Source organism: Malaya genurostris, chromosome 1, assembly GCF_030247185.1.
Source record: "Malaya genurostris strain Urasoe2022 chromosome 1, Malgen_1.1, whole genome shotgun sequence".
NCBI lineage: Eukaryota > Metazoa > Arthropoda > Insecta > Diptera > Culicidae > Malaya > Malaya genurostris.
This window is the reverse complement of record NC_080570.1, coordinates 157,169,981-157,186,696: the sequence shown is the minus strand read 5'-3', so window position 1 is coordinate 157,186,696 and position 16,716 is coordinate 157,169,981. Positions and strand designations below refer to the sequence as shown.

General features: G+C 38.0%; 2 protein-coding genes and 1 long non-coding RNA gene across 4 annotated transcripts; 2 read left to right on the top strand and 1 right to left on the bottom strand.

The window, feature by feature from the left end:
- The first annotated feature begins 2,177 nt into the window (after positions 1-2,177).
- On the top strand, positions 2,178-5,024 carry LOC131426412 (zinc finger protein 501-like). Of its 2 annotated transcripts, none has more exons than XM_058589115.1 (3): positions 2,178-2,447; positions 2,527-3,928; positions 3,997-5,024. In XM_058589115.1, exons 2-3 carry the CDS (start codon positions 2,712-2,714, stop codon positions 4,019-4,021), a joined length of 1,242 nt encoding a protein of 413 aa, XP_058445098.1. In that variant the 5' UTR covers positions 2,178-2,447; positions 2,527-2,711; the 3' UTR covers positions 4,022-5,024. The 2 variants fall into 2 exon arrangements, with proteins under 2 accessions (XP_058445098.1, XP_058445099.1); XM_058589116.1 differs by having other exon boundaries at positions 2,509-3,928.
- Positions 5,025-6,322: 1,298 nt separating this feature from the next.
- LOC131426419 (uncharacterized) lies at positions 6,323-7,084 on the bottom strand. Its single transcript, XR_009229094.1, has 3 exons — positions 6,874-7,084; positions 6,606-6,663; positions 6,323-6,538 (listed from the first exon to the last, which is right to left on the bottom strand). It is a non-coding gene; the product is annotated as an uncharacterized LOC131426419 (long non-coding RNA).
- A 1,045-nt stretch (positions 7,085-8,129) lies between these two features.
- LOC131426400 (zinc finger protein 208-like) lies at positions 8,130-16,204 on the top strand. The gene is made up of 6 exons (XM_058589100.1): positions 8,130-8,257; positions 8,316-9,702; positions 9,771-11,036; positions 13,494-14,750; positions 14,812-15,825; positions 15,894-16,204. Exons 2-6 carry the CDS (start codon positions 8,525-8,527, stop codon positions 15,937-15,939), a joined length of 4,761 nt encoding a protein of 1,586 aa, XP_058445083.1. The 5' UTR covers positions 8,130-8,257; positions 8,316-8,524; the 3' UTR covers positions 15,940-16,204.
- Positions 16,205-16,716: the final 512 nt, after the last annotated feature.

Genomic DNA, 16,716 nt, shown 5'->3' with positions numbered 1-16,716 from the left:
TGAATTCTAGAACAAGAACAACAAAATATTTCATTGAATTCTATTTTATTCTTGCATCAAATCAAATAATGATGTGCCTGGTGCAATATTGATTATCAATGTAGACACGGAGCAGCATTGCTTGGTTGCAACTGTTGATCCCAGGCTCTGTTCGGTAGAGTTTTTCCTGAAGCAGGAATGGGCAGCATGGAAGAAATTAATAGTCTAGCCAACCTCAATACCCACCTCCCATATATTGTTTTTTTCTCCGTCGGATTCGAGCGATTTTAATCCGGGAATCGGATGATGTTCGTCGTTTTCATCAATCGCTTGATGTTGTTTCTACAGTGACCCATAACGAATAATAAAAAATATACAGGACGTCGATTTCACTAGAAAACAGCCGTCACCGGCAAAATTGTTGAAAAATTGAATTTCAACGACGGAAACTAGTAAGGCTACAAAATTTACTCACCTGCAAGACCTTCCAAATTGCACAATATAAGTCACAATATACATTTTTTTTTCAAATCAATCACTGATGTGTTACGAAATTGTCTGCTGTATTGTAACTTTATGTGACAATAACAAAGTACAGCCGTTTATTGACAATTTGTATAGTCAGCACAAATGATAAACATAGTCGGTTAAAAAACACTACACGATAATGTGCTTACTACATAAATTCTGTTGATATGGACTACATGAATAGTGTTTTCAAACTTCATAATTTCTTTTAAACCATGTATCTATTTATGGTAACATTATAATACTGTGGACATATTTACATGGTAGCAATAACTATTTAGCTCCTCATATATATCAAGGCTCGAGAGCAATTTCACCTTACTAGAAATTGTGATTTTAACTATTTGTTCTAATATTTGAGATGACTACCATTGTCAGGATGACCATGCCAGAAAAGTCATAAATACAAATAGTTTAGTCAAGTCGTAGTCTTTGTTATCTAGTAATTTTTACAATACAGATGGTGAATAGTCATATATCATGATTGTTGCCACTATTTAAGAGTATAGTTGAAATGACAATGGAAAACAGGCTACGGTTACTACACAGACGCAAAAAAGCTATTGAAATCCATAAGAAACGCTTATGATATTTCGCTACAAGTTTCCCATATGGAAATCATAAGTCAATCTTATGATCTTCAGAACGAAATTTTCATTGACCTACTTATGGATTCCATAAATCATACTTATGAAGTTCGTTAGGTAGACTTATGATTTATGAAGAAAAGTAGATATGAATGTAATAAGTTATTTACATATTGCATAACCCAACTTATGAAATTCATCGCTACTATCTTATGGTTTTCATGACGATTTGTACTGATTTCCAAGGTGAATATATATATATATATATATATATATATATATATATATATATATATATATATATATATATATATATATATATATATATATATATATATATATATATATATATATATATATATATATATATATATATATATATATATATATATATATAACTAAAAATCACTTAAAATTTTCATGACGCAGAATTTATTCTTTTCATTGTTTATTTGTTTACATTATTTATTAGTAAAAAGCACCACCTAATTGATGTGTCAGGCATATCATAAAATAAAATAATGAATAGAGACTTACATTTCTTTTCTTTCAATCCGCAATCCAATTCCAAACAATTTCTGGAAGAACGGGATATTTTGAATGTATTTATTCCTTCATCTCCACAGACGATCAACTCTGTCAATTATAATTTCGAATTATAAAAATATGTTTTGCACGCTTCAGATGGTGCGTTTTGCACAAAGTTTTGAAGTAAAACAACGGTGTCTTCGTTTCCATTTTTATGGTTGGACCTTGGTTTGACTGTTTTTATAAGGAATGACATTTTCACAAGGTATAGACTGTTATAAAAATCATAAATTGTGTTTTAAGGAATGCATATGTCATTGATATGAATTTCATAAGTCATGCTTATAAAGTTCATATGTGTGCTTACTGAATGCATAAGTCTTTAATGAAATCAATATTGTGCTGGTTCATAAGTCACAACTTATGAAATTATTAAGTTTATTTTCTTCGGTGTATGGTATTTTGCTCAGTGTACGTGTAGCTGAAAAATCTGGTGGAAAATATTCACATAACTTTTCACGTCACTATGATGTGATTATTTTTTTGAGTGTAGACTTTATGCTGATCATTTTGGGTTGAATCGATGCAGTTTCGCTATCTTGTCGTATCGCAATCTTTGCTAACTGTCAGTGAAAATTAGATTTTTTTTGTGCGAAGGAAAGAATTGTTATCTGTTCTTTGGAAATTCGACGTTGGATTTTAGATGAAAACTATCGGACAATACAGCCCAAGTAGCGGTGCCATCAATCTGCAACATCTCAAGTGAGGAAGAATCATAGAAGGAAGGAGAAAACATCTTCGTACCTGGAATAATATTACGGCAAGGTGAGTCTGTTCTTTCCTGTCGTTAATGGAGATAATGGTACCTGAGTTCTTATTTTCAAAGCGTGTGGTTTTTTCTCAGATAAATGAGTCCCAACCAGGTACGGGATGTCATCAAAGGACTATAGAAGAAAAACAGCCAAGAAGCTCAGTAGCATCTTTCATCACAACAAACGATATTACAGATCAAAATAAACACCTGATTTGTACAGAACAAAAGTAATAGTTGCAGGATAAATTATAATTTGAAGGGGAGCTTAACCAAATATGTCCGTCGATACCGGAGGAAAGCCGTTCGAAAGTGATGTGCGTGACAATGGAATTCGAAATACTGAAAAGGATTGCCAGCTCAATGTTCATACCGTCAAACGATTGTACAAATGCACTGAATGCGGAAAAGATTTCAACTTTCAAATAAATCTTAATCGGCATATGTACCTTCACACTGGGAAGAGTCCGTTTAAATGCACTGTATGCGGAAAAAGCTTTGTTTCCAACAGTATCTTAATCACACACATGACTACACACACGGGCGATTATAAACATGTGTGTGATGTATGTGGCAAAGGATTTGTGCACAGATCGCGTTTTAATGACCACAAATACAGCCATACTGGAGAGCGACCTTACAAGTGCACGGTATGCAAAAAAGATTTTGAATCCAAACCGAATTTCGACGTACATATGCTGATTCACACAGGAGATCGTCCGCACAAATGCACTGTATGTGGTAAAAGTTTTGCACTTAAATATCGTTTGACTGTACACAAATCCACACATACGGGTAATTATAAGTATACGTGTGACGTGTGCGGCAAAGGATTCGTGCGAAGTTCACGCTTGATAGACCACAAACACAGTCATACCGGAGAGCAGCCTTACAAATGCACGGTATGCGAAAAAGATTTTAAAACTAAACCGAATTTGAACAGACATATGCTGATTCACACAGGAGATCGTCCGTACAAATGCACTGAATGTGGTAAAAGTTTTGCACATAAATATCGCCTGACTGCACACAAATCTACACACACGGGCGATTATAAGTATATTTGTGACGTGTGCGGCAAAGGATTCGTGAACAGTTCACGCTTGACAGATCACAAGTTCAACCATACGAAAGAGCGGCCATATCAATGCACGATATGCGAAAAAGATTTTACCACTCAGAGTCTCCTAACCAAACACATGATGCTTCACACGGGTGCTCGACATCAATGTGAAGTGTGCGGCAATAAATACCGTAGTAAATTTTATTTGAAATTGCACAAACGCATTCATTCATCTGATCCGTTACCAATGGAAACAACAGATCACGATAGTGACATTCTAGTAAAACAGGAAAATATAATAACAATTGAACCAACGAAACTCGATGACAATGACAAGGTAAATAAACAAGCTTGTACCAATGGCTACTGCGATGCAATTGATACACAACCAAACTCACACGATCCTGTTAGCAGCAATGAAATTTATCTAGAGTAAGTTAATTTTTGATGTAGATAGCATGGTTACAATCTAAAACGACAATTTTCGTGCTATTTTTCAGTGATAAAGTATCCTGTCAGCTATAAGATGTTATGCCAGAGATGGAACACAAGTATCAGATTTGTGATGAATACTTTGCTAACAAAGATGATCTCCATGAGCATGCCTCAGTTCATGAAAGCGAGCGACCATTTAGTTGTGATATTTGCGGGCAAAGTTATGAATTTAAGGATCACCTAACCAAGCATATAACCGAGCATAATGAGGAAAAAACGTTCTCCTGTCCTAGTGATTGCAAATGTGATGTGTGTAACCAGAGATGGCATTTCACCAGAGTGATACACGCTAGAGTCAGATTTTTGCCACACCGAGGATGCAAAACACGAAGCACCGCACAAAGAAGAAAGCGCACTTCTTCTCAGTGTCGAATAGACAGCATTTGAGTGTGTGCTTGTGGTTAAAGCAGCTGGCGCGAGTGAAACACATTCTCTTCGCATGAATCGCTCACACGCGCTCTCGTCTAAATACACCCAAGTGACCACTGGCGCGTGATGGTGAGCGAACACTTCTGTGAACTTCAATTAATAGAGAGTAGATCTGGCCTTGCTATGAAAAATTTGCAAGGAAAACCGAAAATTTTACGATAAATTGTTTTATTTGCTGATTTTGCGTGTCCACGCTTCATCTACGAAAACCATACAGCAGAGTGCTCACCGGCGTGTACACCTCTGTGAAAGTATCTGCATTCACCTCAGAGAATTTATTAGCTAATGCTCTAGCACTTTGGTGCGATTCAGTGGAAGAGGTAAAAGGAAATAAACAAACGCACTCATGATGCGTGCACACTTTACACAACAGTGGTGTATAAATGTGAAAGAGAAGAGCTCTCGTTGAAGTTGTCAGTGCGAGGGGAGAAATTTTGCTTGCTCTTCGTCACACAGAGGAGATAGACATCTCTGTGTGTAGCAAAGAATTTCGTGACAAGCGAACATTGAAGTTCCACAACAATATTCATACCGGAGAGCGGCCGTACAAATGCACTGTATGCGGAAAAAACTTTGTTACCAAAAGTGTCCTAAGCATACACATGTCTACACACACGGGTAATTATAAGCATAGTTGTGATGTATGTGGCAAAGGATTTGTGTATAAATCACGTTTGGATGATCTTAAATACAGTCATACCGGAGAGCGGCCATACAAATGCACTGTGTGTGGAAAGATTTTTTCGACTAAAGTTACTCTAAGTTTACATTTCTCTTCACACACGGGTAACTATAAGTACGAGTGTGATGTTTGTGGCAAAGGATTCATGCAAAGATCAGGTTTGGAAAAACACAAAAGTAGTCATACGGAAGAGCGACCTTACAAATGCACAATATGCGAAAAAGATTTTAAAACCAAACGGTATTTTGACGCACATATGACGTTTCACACAGACGAGCGGCCTTACAAGTGCACTGTATGTGGAAAAAGTTTTGCCTTTAACTATCTGATCTAGCATTGGAATTTGACGGTTCCTTTGGCTCCCTAAGAGGCATTCGCCAGTCTGTTACTATAAAAGTCTGTAGTTGTTATCGGTTGCGGGAAGTTTTTTCAGCCATTTAATTTTTATGCTATTTTTCTGAAATAAATGTTTGTTTTTTTCACGATAAGAGTCCTATAGTTTTATTTGATAATCTGAGAAAATCTCCTTGTGACTTCAATCAATATTTAAAATCATAAATCTCTGGTGCAATAAACAGCTTCTAATGCCCCGTTTACACTATTGCTGGTTGCCAGCATGCTGGTGCCAGTGTCCTGCCCTCTTAGGATAAAAACGTTCAACGGTGGTCTTTCGTTGGTCCAATACGTTGGATCATTGGACCACTGTTGAACGTTTTTGTCTAAGAGGGCAGTACACTGGCACCAGCATGCTTGCAGCCAGCAGAAGTGTAAACGGGGCATAAACGCCAGTCCATTAAAACCTACACTCAGAAAAATAAGATGCTAACAGCTACCATATGGGATGTTAGTTTAACCATACGAGTATAGTGGTTTTCAGCACACAATAAAATCAGATAACATAATGATGTTAACAATATGCAAGCTCACTTTTACTATGAATGGTTTTGGCTCTAGAATAGTAATATTGAACTGTATATGGTATGAATAACTACTACAATTGGAATGTTTAGCATAACCGTGAAAGCGTCTTATTTTTACATTGTACTTATTGTTTGAGCTAGTGCTATGGTATTTTTGACATATCATTTCTAGTTCGTTCGAATCACAAAATTATGGTTGATTTGACAATGGTGAAGATCATTCGAACATACGCAAATTTTCAAAAGTTATATTAATGGAAATTTCGATGCAAAAATTAAAAGAATACATTAAAACCTGCTTTATTTTCCTGATACATTTTTACACTGATTTAACATTATAAAAAAACAGCTTCTCGCGCCCACTCTGCCTTCGGCCTAAGAGTTTATTTTTTGATCACCAACTCTTTAGTCTCTCTAACGATTTAATGTTTCCTTTTTGTTTCTGTTATGAAATCTATCATAAAATAAACCAGACGGGTTTTTACCATCGATTTTTTTTGGGAAATAATACAGTTTCTATAAAAGTGTAGAAAAAAACGTTATATAAAAATTACTAATAGAAGTATTTACACAGAAACTTAACGTCGCAATTTCGTCGTTGGGATATGAAATCTGCCGCTCTAATGAAGCATTATGTGACACTAAAAAAAGCAGATGCGTTAATTGACAATTTGTATAGTCGCACTAAGAAAACACATAGTCGGTTGAAAAACACCATACGACGATGTTCTTTCTACATAAATTATGTTGATATGAACAATCTGTATAGTGCTTTCAAACTTGACAATCTCTATCCAACTATATGTTTATTCATGGTAACATTATTATATTCTGAAGAAGAACTTACTCACATGGTAGTCATAACTATATCACTTCTCAACTTTATGGTGACCGAAAGCTCAATTTCACCTTACTTGTAATTGTCATTGGGACTTTTTCGTTCCTATTTTAATGATTGTCAGAATTACCACGCCAAAAATGTCATGAAGACAAATAGTATAGTCAAGTAGTAGATTTTTTATTCTAGTGGTTATTACATTACAGATGGTAAATAATCTGATATCATGGTCGTTACTATTATTTGAGTACATAGTTGAAATTACTATGAGGAACAGGTTGCAGTTACTGTAATATTTTTTCTGAGTGTACGCGTACGTGGAAAGTACACGGAACCGCAAATCAACCTAATTTTAAGTACATTCCAGTAATTTAAGTAAACTAATTTTAGGTAAAGTGGCTCTAGGTAGTTTTCGTAAGACACGTGCAAAAAAATACTTAAAGATGAGTTATATTTACTCTACAGTTGAGTCGTATTGACTCAATTTCAAGTTAATACGGTTTACTTAATTTTAGCTTATTGAACGAAACTCTCACTGTTGGGTGGTTTTGCTCTTTGTATTTTGACAACAATTGAAGGAGCGAATGAAAGGAAGTACTCAAAATTAAGTAAAAAGAAGTCAAATAATAGGTAGTTTTTATTTTCCGTGTAGGGCGGAAAATATTCACATAACTTTTCACGTAACTATGATGTGATTATTTTTTGAGTGTAGACTTTATGCGGATCATCTTGGGTCGGTGAATCGATGCAGTTTCACTATCTTGTCGTATCGCAATCTTTGCGAACCGCCAGTGTAAATTACAGTTTTTCACGAGAAAGAATGAATTTTTATCTGTACTTTGGAAAATTGACGTTGGATTTTAGATGAAAATTAGCTGGCAATACCAGGGATGTCAGGTTCACAGATTAATCTGTGTTTCACAGATTTTGAGTTTTGTACACAGATTTTAAAACTGACACAGATTTTCACAGATTTCTGAAAATGATCACAGATTTTCACAGATTCTTGAATAAATCACAGATTTTCACAGATTTTGGAAATCGAGTACAGTTTAGCACCAAAAAGTACAGAGCGTGTTGGTATTGAGACCTTTTTTTTTTTTTTTTTTGCTCACAAAATTGAATTCGATCACCTGAAATGGTACGGAAAACGGACCTTTTTTTTTTTTTTGCTCACTAAATTTGCTTTTGAACTGCTATTGGAGTACGGAAAACGAAGATTTTCACAGACAGGTTTTGGGTTCGAACACAGATTTTTGCAAAAATGACCTGGCATCTCTGGGCAATACAGCCCAAGTAGCGGTGCCATCAATCTGCATCATCTCAATTGAGGAAGATCCATAGAAGGAAGGAGAAAACATCACACAGTTTCGTACCTGGAATAACATTACGGCAATGTGAGTCTGTTTTTTTCCTGTCTAATGGATATCATGGTACCTGAGTCCTTATTTTCAGAGCGTGCGGTTTTTTCTTAGATAAATAAGTCCCAACCAGGCACGGGATGTCATCAAAGGACTATAGAAGAAAAACAGCCAAGTAGCTCAGTAGCATCTTCCATCACAACAAACGATTTTCCAGATCAAAATAAATACTTGATTTGTACAGAACAAAAGTTAGTAATAGTTGCAGGATAAGTTATAATTTGAAGGGGAACCTAACCAAATATGTCCGTCGATACCGAAGAAAAGCCGTTCGTTAGTGATGTGCGTGACAATGGAATTCGAAATACTGAAAAGGATTGCCAGCTCAATGTTCATACCGTCAAACGATTGTACAAATGCACTGAATGCGGAAAAGATTTCCACAATCAAATAAATCTTAATCGGCATATGTACCTTCACACTGGGAAGAGTCCGTTCAAATGCACTGTATGCGGAAAATGCTTTGTTTCCAACAGTATCTTGATCACACACATGACTACACACACGGGCGATTATAAACATGTGTGTGATGTATGTGGCAAAGGATTTGTGCACAGATCGCGTTTTAATGACCACAAATACAGCCATACTGGAGAGCGACCTTACAAGTGCACGGTATGCAAAAAAGATTTTAAATCCAAACCGAATTTCGACGTACATATGCTGATTCACACAGGAGATCGTCCGTACAAATGCACTGTATGTGGAAAAAGTTTTGCACTTAAATATCGTTTGACTGTACACAAATCCACGCATACGGGTAATTATAAGTATACGTGTGACGTGTGCGGCAAAGGATTCGTGCGAAGTTCACGCTTGATAGACCACAAATACAGTCATACCGGAGAGCAGCCTTACAAATGCACGGTATGCGAAAAAGATTTTAAAACTAAACCGACTTTGAACAGACATATGCTGATTCACACAGGAGATTGTCCGTACAAATGCATTGTATGTGGTAAAAGTTTTGCACATAAATATCGCCTGATTGCACACAAATCTACACACACGGGCGATTATAAGTATACTTGTGACGTGTGCGGCAAAGGATTCGTGAACAGTTCACGCTTGACAGATCACAAGTTCAACCATACGAAAGAGCGGCCATATCAATGCACTATATGTGAAAAAGATTTTACCACTCAGAATTACCTAACCCAACACATGTTGCTTCACACGGGTGCTCGACATCAATGTGAAGTGTGCGGCAATAAATACCATAGGAAATTTTATTTGAAATTGCACAAACGCATTCATTCATCTGATCAGTCGACTGATCCGTTACCAATGGAAACAACAGATCACGATAGTGACATTCTAGTAAAACAGGAAAATATAATAACAATTGAACCAACGAAACTCGATGACAATGACAACGTAAATAAACAAGTTTGTACCAATGGTTACTGCGATGATCTAGAGTAAGTTAATTTTTGATGTAGATAGCATGGTTACAATCTAAAACGACAATTTTCCTGCTATTTTTCAGTGATAAAGTATCCTGTCAGCTACAAGATGTTATGCCAGAGATGGAACACAAGTGTCAGATTTGTGATGAATACTTTGCTAACAAAGATGATCTTCATGAGCATGCCTCAGCTCATGAAAGCGAACGACCATTTAGTTGTAATATTTGCGGGCAAAGATACGAACTGAAGGATCACCTAACCAAGCATATAACCGAGCATAATGAGGAAAAACCGTTCTCCTGTCCTAGTGATTGCAAATGTGATGTGTGCAGCAAAGAAATTCGTAACAAGCGAACATTGAAGTTCCACAACAATATTCATACCGGAGAGCGGCCGTTCAAATGCACTGTATGCGGAAAAAACTTTGTTACCAAAAGTGTCCTAAGCATACACATGTCTACACACACGGGTAATTATAAGCATAGTTGTGATGTATGTGGCAAAGGATTTGTGTATAAATCACGTTTGGATGATCACAAATACAGTCATACCGGAGAGCGGCCATACAAATGCACTGTGTGTGGAAAGATTTTTTCGACTAAAGTTACTCTAAGTTTACATTTCTCTTCACACACGGGTAACTATAAGTACGAGTGTGATGTTTGTGGCAAAGGATTCATGCAAAGATCAGGTTTGGAAAAACACAAAAGTAGTCATACGGAAGAGCGACCTTACAAATGCACAATATGCGAAAAAGATTTTAAAACCAAACGGTATTTTGACGCACATATGACGTTTCACACAGACGAGCGGCCTTACAAGTGCGCTGTATGTGGAAAAAGTTTTGCCTTTAACTATCGCCTGACTGCACACGAAGTCACACATACAGGCGATTATAAGTATACGTGTGACGTGTGCGGTAGAGGATACGTGCGACGTTCACGCTTGATAGACCACAAAAAGAGTCATATGAAAGAGCGGCCTTATCACTGCACTACATGCGGAATAGGTTTTGCAACTAAAGAAAGCCTAATCAAACATATGTCGATTCACATGAGAAGTCAACATAAATGTGAAGTGTGTGGCAAACAACACTCTAGAAAAGTTAGTTTGAAATTGCACAAATGCACTCATACATCTGATCAGTCGATTGATCCGTTACCAATCGAACCGACAGATCACGATCGCTTGATTCCAGCCAAACAGGAGAATATAACAATTGAACCAACAAAACTCGATGACAATGACAAGATCAATGAACAAACAACCATCAATAGCAACAGCGACGCATTCGATTTACAACCAAACCCACACGATCCTGTTGGCAGCAATGAGTTTGATCAATTGTAAGTTAATTTTTGTTGTTAAAGTCATTCTTACTTACCTTACCTAACATATATAGCCTTGGGATTCTCCGAGTAAAAAAAAAGCACGTGGTACGCGCCCTAAACAACAACTCATTAAAAAAAGAAAAAACTAAACAAACTCGCATGGATGCGTGGTGCGACCCGAGAAAATGTTCAGAGTGAATCTACGCGAATGTAGTCCGATCTAGAGCGACCTCAGGTTGCTAAAACAAACTTATCAAACGTTGTTTTGGGCGACTCTGGGTCAGCTTTCGGGCTGCTCTGATCAATAAACGAAAACGGTATTAGTGTTTCTTATTTAGAGCCATCTTCCTCTCATGTATTTTGTTTTCGATGCATTTATGGCCAGTCCGGTACGTCCAGCCTCAGCTTTCCGTCCAATGTATGATTCCATCATCTTCTCAAGGTTACGTGTCACAATATCAATGTCGTCAGCGAAGGCAAGAATCTGTACGAACTTTCGGAAGATGGTACCCCTCGTGTCGATCCTATCTCTTCGAATCACAGCTTCCAAAGCAATATTGAAAAAGGAACAAGAGAGTCCATCACCTTGCCGTTGCCCTCTCCTAGATTCGAAGGAACTCGAGAGCGTCCCAGATACTCCATCGTTGCTTTGACCAATCGCGTCAGTTCATCGGGAGAACCGGTATTCGTGCATTATCTGCCATAGCTGTTCTCGATTCTCAATTGTGTCGTATGCCACTTTGAAATCAATGAATAGATGATGCGTGGGTACGTTGTATTATTCACGACACTTCTGGAGTATTCGTCTTTTCACGAACGCGCGGTAATTGCAACAGTCTAGCTAATCACCCTTTTCGTAGATGGGACATACCACACCTTACATCCATTCCTGCAGTAGAATCTCCTCCCAAATCTTAGAAATCTTATAAATTGTTGTTCCTCAGCTTGCCGATCTCCTCAGGGAGGGTTACGATGTATGAAAGTTCCTGGTAGTGACGCAGCTATCGACTCATGGAATGAGAGAAATGATCACGCAGTATGAACCCACGAATGTAGCGCAATAGGAGGCTTTTCTGGTACAGCTGGTGTACTTTGTTTTATAGGGGATGATGAAGGATTCGTTGAAGGGGATGCTTCATTGTTGTTGGTGGCTGTCACAGGTGTACTGGGGTTGTTGTGAAGGAAGCACCGTTTGTCCTTTGGTGTAGTTGTCTCCTTGTCCAGTTTATCACATGGCTTACCGTAGTGAACAGCTTTTTGGGAATATTGACATGTGGCCATCAGATTCTTATAGGTAACAAGTGATTTGCACGGGATTCTTGTATCATGACCGAAAGTCACATAATAATGTATAGTCCTCTTCAAGCGCATGCGTAACAAACGTGAGCCATTTAGAATACCAGGGAAAAAGTTTTTCCATTTTTCTTTATCGATACAGAGAGAATCTCTCCGTATTAGGGCATAGTTTTGCGAATATATGAATCGGCGACGCTTGAGGGTAGATCATGCACACGCACTTTTATAGCACTATCTTCCATATATACTGGAATGTTGTACTTGATATTTTCATGCTCCACATAGTGCACATTATTATTGTCTTTAGCGAATTGAATTGCATCCAACTCTTCATAGAACTGGATGTAAACAACATTATTTGTCTTATTGCATTGAAGTAAATGCACACGTTTAATGTCAAGATGCATTTGCTCCTTAAGCAAACCTTCAAGTTCTCGTATCGAAGGTCGAATTTTGCACTGCCTGAAGTCAACAACAATTGTATTCTTCCGTGTCGGCGGTAGCTTTTGTTCGTTTGGTTCACTCATTTACGAGGTCGTTCTATTGTTCACTACACAATACTGTACTTGGTTTTTTCTGTCCCGAACGTAAGCGGTTTTGTTTTATCGACTGACTTGGATGAGATGTGAAAGCGAACTGTATATCGTTCCTCGTTCGCTCTCGTACGGTGTTGCAGAATTCTTCTCTGCCAACTGCTGACATTCGCCGACTTACAGGTCTGTACGTTGCCTGTAGGCTACATGACGGGTTTTACCGTGGGCAGCTGTCGCTGGGTTGCTTTAGTTTCGCGAAAAATGCTTCCTTCTCGTCATCGGGTCTCGTCTCGATCGCAATTCTTTATTCGTCACATAGTTCGTTCTCGATTATTCCGAGTGGCATTTGTAACTTGATTATCTGTAACTCTTTTTTAACGGACGGTTTGTTAGGCCTGCACCAAGCTCAATTTAGAGTCCCACGCTGATACAAGGATGATAATCAGCCGTTCCTAACATAGAGAACCATTGGGGTGATCTTTTCTATGATTGGTTACTCGTACCCCAGCCGGCACCGATAGAGATAAGAGTCCCTACCTAAGGAGTAAGGATCACTTTGGGGCCTATATTACGCATTGTTCAATCATTTACCAACCAAATCATTCTTACAATCTATGAAAAGAATCTTTCTGCTGTTTTTCAGTGAACAAGTATCCTTCCTGCTACAGGATGTCGTGTCAAAGAAGGAACACAAATGTCATATTTGTGGTGAATACTTTACCGACAAGAACGATCTCCGTGAGCATGCCTCAGTTCATGAAAGTGAGCAAGCATTTAGTTGCGATATTTGCGGACAAAGTTACGAATCGAAGGATCATCTAACCAAGCATATGACCGAGCATATTGAGTGTCCTAGTGATAAATACAAATGTGATGTGTGTGGCAAAGAGTTTCGTGACAACCAAACATTAAAGTTCCACAACAGTATTCACACCGGAGAGCGACCGTACGAATGCACAGTATGCGGAAAAAGCTTTGGTACAAAAAGTATCCTAAGGACACACATGTCTACACACACGGGAAATTATAGGCATAGTTGTGATGTATGTGGTAAAGGATTTGTGCACAGATCGAATTTGAATGACCATAAATACAGTCATACCGGAGAGCAACCTTACAAATGCACTGTGTGTGGAAAGATTTTTTTGTCTAGCAATACTCTTAGTATACACTTCTCCTCACACACGAGTGATTATAAATACGAGTGTGATGTGTGTGGCAAAGGATTCATGCAAGAATCACGTTTGAAACACCACAAAAAAAATCATACGGAAGTGCGACCTTACAAGTGCACCGTATGTGAAAAAGATTTTAAAGCTAAACAGAATTTTAACGCACATATGCTGATTCACACAGGCGAGCGATTTTACAAGTGCGCTGTATGTGGAAAAAGTTTTGTCACTAACAATCGCCTAATTGCACACAAATCCACACACACGTCTGATAATAAGTATACGTGTGACGTGTGCGGCAAAGAATTTGTAAACAGTTCACGCTTGCTATACCACAAATACAGCCATACGGAAGAGCGGCCTTATCATTGCACTATTTGCGGAAAAGGTTTTATCACTAAAGGTAACCTAATCGTACACACGTCATCTATTCATACGAGGAGTCGACATAAATGTGAAGTATGTGGCAAAGAATACTCTAGAAAAAATTATTTGAGATTGCACAAACGCATTCATACATCTGATCAGTCAATTGATCCGTTACTAATCAAACCATTAGATCACAATCGCGTCATACTAGCCAAACAGGTGAATACAAAAAACGAATCTACAAAACTCGATGACAGTGACAAGATCAACGAACAAATAAGTACTAATAGTAACAGCGACGTATTTGATTCACTACAAAACCCACACGATCCTGTTAGCAGCACTGAAACTGATCGAGAGTAAGTTAAGTTTTTGTTGTAGAAATCATGGTTTTTATAAAAATCGGTCGCTATTTTTTAGTGAAAAGGTATCCAGCCAGCTACAGGATGTTATGTCAAAGAAGGAACACAAGTGTCAGATTTGTGGTGAATACTTTACCGAGAAGAACGACCTCCGTGAGCATGCCTCAGTTCATGAAAGCGAGCGACCATTTAGTTGTGATATTTTCGGGCAAAGTTATGAATTGAAGGATCACCTAACCAAGCATATGACCGAGCATATTGAGTGCCCTAGTGATTATAAGCATAAGCACAAATGCACTGTATGCGAAAAAATCTTTGTTACCAGCAGTACTCTAAGCGCACACATGTCTACACATACGGGTGATTATAAACATGTGTGTGATGTATGTGGCAAAGGTTTTGCGCAGAGAACGCGTTTGGATGATCACAAATACAGTCATACCGGAGAGCGGCCTTACAAATGCACGGTATGCGAAAAAGGTTTTAAAACCAAACCGACATTGGACATACACATGCTGATTCACACAGGAGATCGTCCGCACAAATGCACTGTATGTGGTAAAAGTTTTGCACTCAAACCTCGCCTGACTGCACACAAATCCACACATACGGGCGATTATAAGTATACGTGTGACGTGTGCGGCAAAGGATTCGTGAACAGTTCACGCTTGACAGATCACAAGTTCAACCATACGAAAGAGCGGCCATATCAATGCACTATATGCGGGAAAGGTTTTATCACTAGAACTAACCTAATCGTACACACGGCATCTATTCATACGAGTAGTCGACATAAATGTGAAGTATGTGGCAAAGAATATGTTAGGAAACATAACTTGAAATTACATAAACGCATTCATTCATCTGATCAGTCGATTGATCCGTTGCCAATCGAACCAACAGATCACGATAGCGACATTCTATCCAACCAGAAGAATATCAAAACCGAATCTACAAAATTCGATAACATTGACATAATCGATGAACAAACAAACACCAATAGCAATAGCGACACATTCGATTTACAACCAAACCCACAGGATCCTGTTAGCAGCAATGAAATTGATCTAGAGTATGTTAATTTTTGTTGTGCAATGCATGGTTACAATCTATAACGACAATTTTTCTGCTATTTTTCAGTGAAAAAGTATCCTGCCACCTTCAGGATGTTATGCCAGATTTGTAATACATACTTTGCTAGCAAAGATGATCTCCATGAGCATGCCTCAGTTTATGACAGCGTGATATTTGCGGGGGACATAATAGCATAATGAGACAAATGAATAGTTCACTGACAGTATTGACATGTGGTCTGCTGGCTGTCATACGTGTCCAATGATCTACCTTCCGTCGAATTCGAAGGTCACCAAAGATGGAATTTCTTTCGTGAAGCGCATGCATGAAATAATAATGAAGGTTTTCAATAAACATTACAGATCGCAACCGCTAAACTTTTGACCTATTTTTCTGGAGTGAAAATGTTGTCTTCCAGCTTGAAAGTTGTAGGTAAAGGTTCAAGTCTCAAGCAATAGTTTCGGATAAAGCTTCCATTCCGGTGTTATAACTAACTGTATGAGAAAATATCAACACAATGAAACACATTGTGTGAGAAACCGCCGTGGGCAGAATGTGACAACTTCTCGTAACTTTACTTTTGCCGATTCGGACAGTAAATGGCAAACGACCTTTGCCTTTACTTTCTGACATATCAGAGACTCGGATAACTCGTATCGCTAAGATGCCTAAGTTCGACTCCTCTGGTAGAAGGTAAAAGTTTAGATACGAGAAGCCTTCTGCTTACTTAAATGACCCTTGTCACGTCTCACTTTTCCGCACTTTATTCTTCACATCCTTGCTCTTCCTTGAGTACTATGGCTCTATGATTTCATATTCTTTCTCCTCTTATAATTTCTAGTTAGTTTGATATCGTTAAAAAACCGAAAAAACTAAATTTACTGAACCC

Coding starts and splice junctions, on each gene's coding strand:
- LOC131426400 (XM_058589100.1), top strand. CDS start 8,525: ATGTCCGTCGATACCGAAGAAAAGCCGTTCGTTAGTGATGTGCGTGAC. Junction 9,703..9,770: donor GGTTACTGCGATGATCTAGA/GTAAGTTAATTT, acceptor GCTATTTTTCAG/TGATAAAGTATCCTGTCAGC. Junction 15,826..15,893: donor AGCAATGAAATTGATCTAGA/GTATGTTAATTT, acceptor GCTATTTTTCAG/TGAAAAAGTATCCTGCCACC.
- LOC131426412 (XM_058589115.1), top strand. CDS start 2,712: ATGTCCGTCGATACCGGAGGAAAGCCGTTCGAAAGTGATGTGCGTGAC. Junction 3,929..3,996: donor AGCAATGAAATTTATCTAGA/GTAAGTTAATTT, acceptor GCTATTTTTCAG/TGATAAAGTATCCTGTCAGC.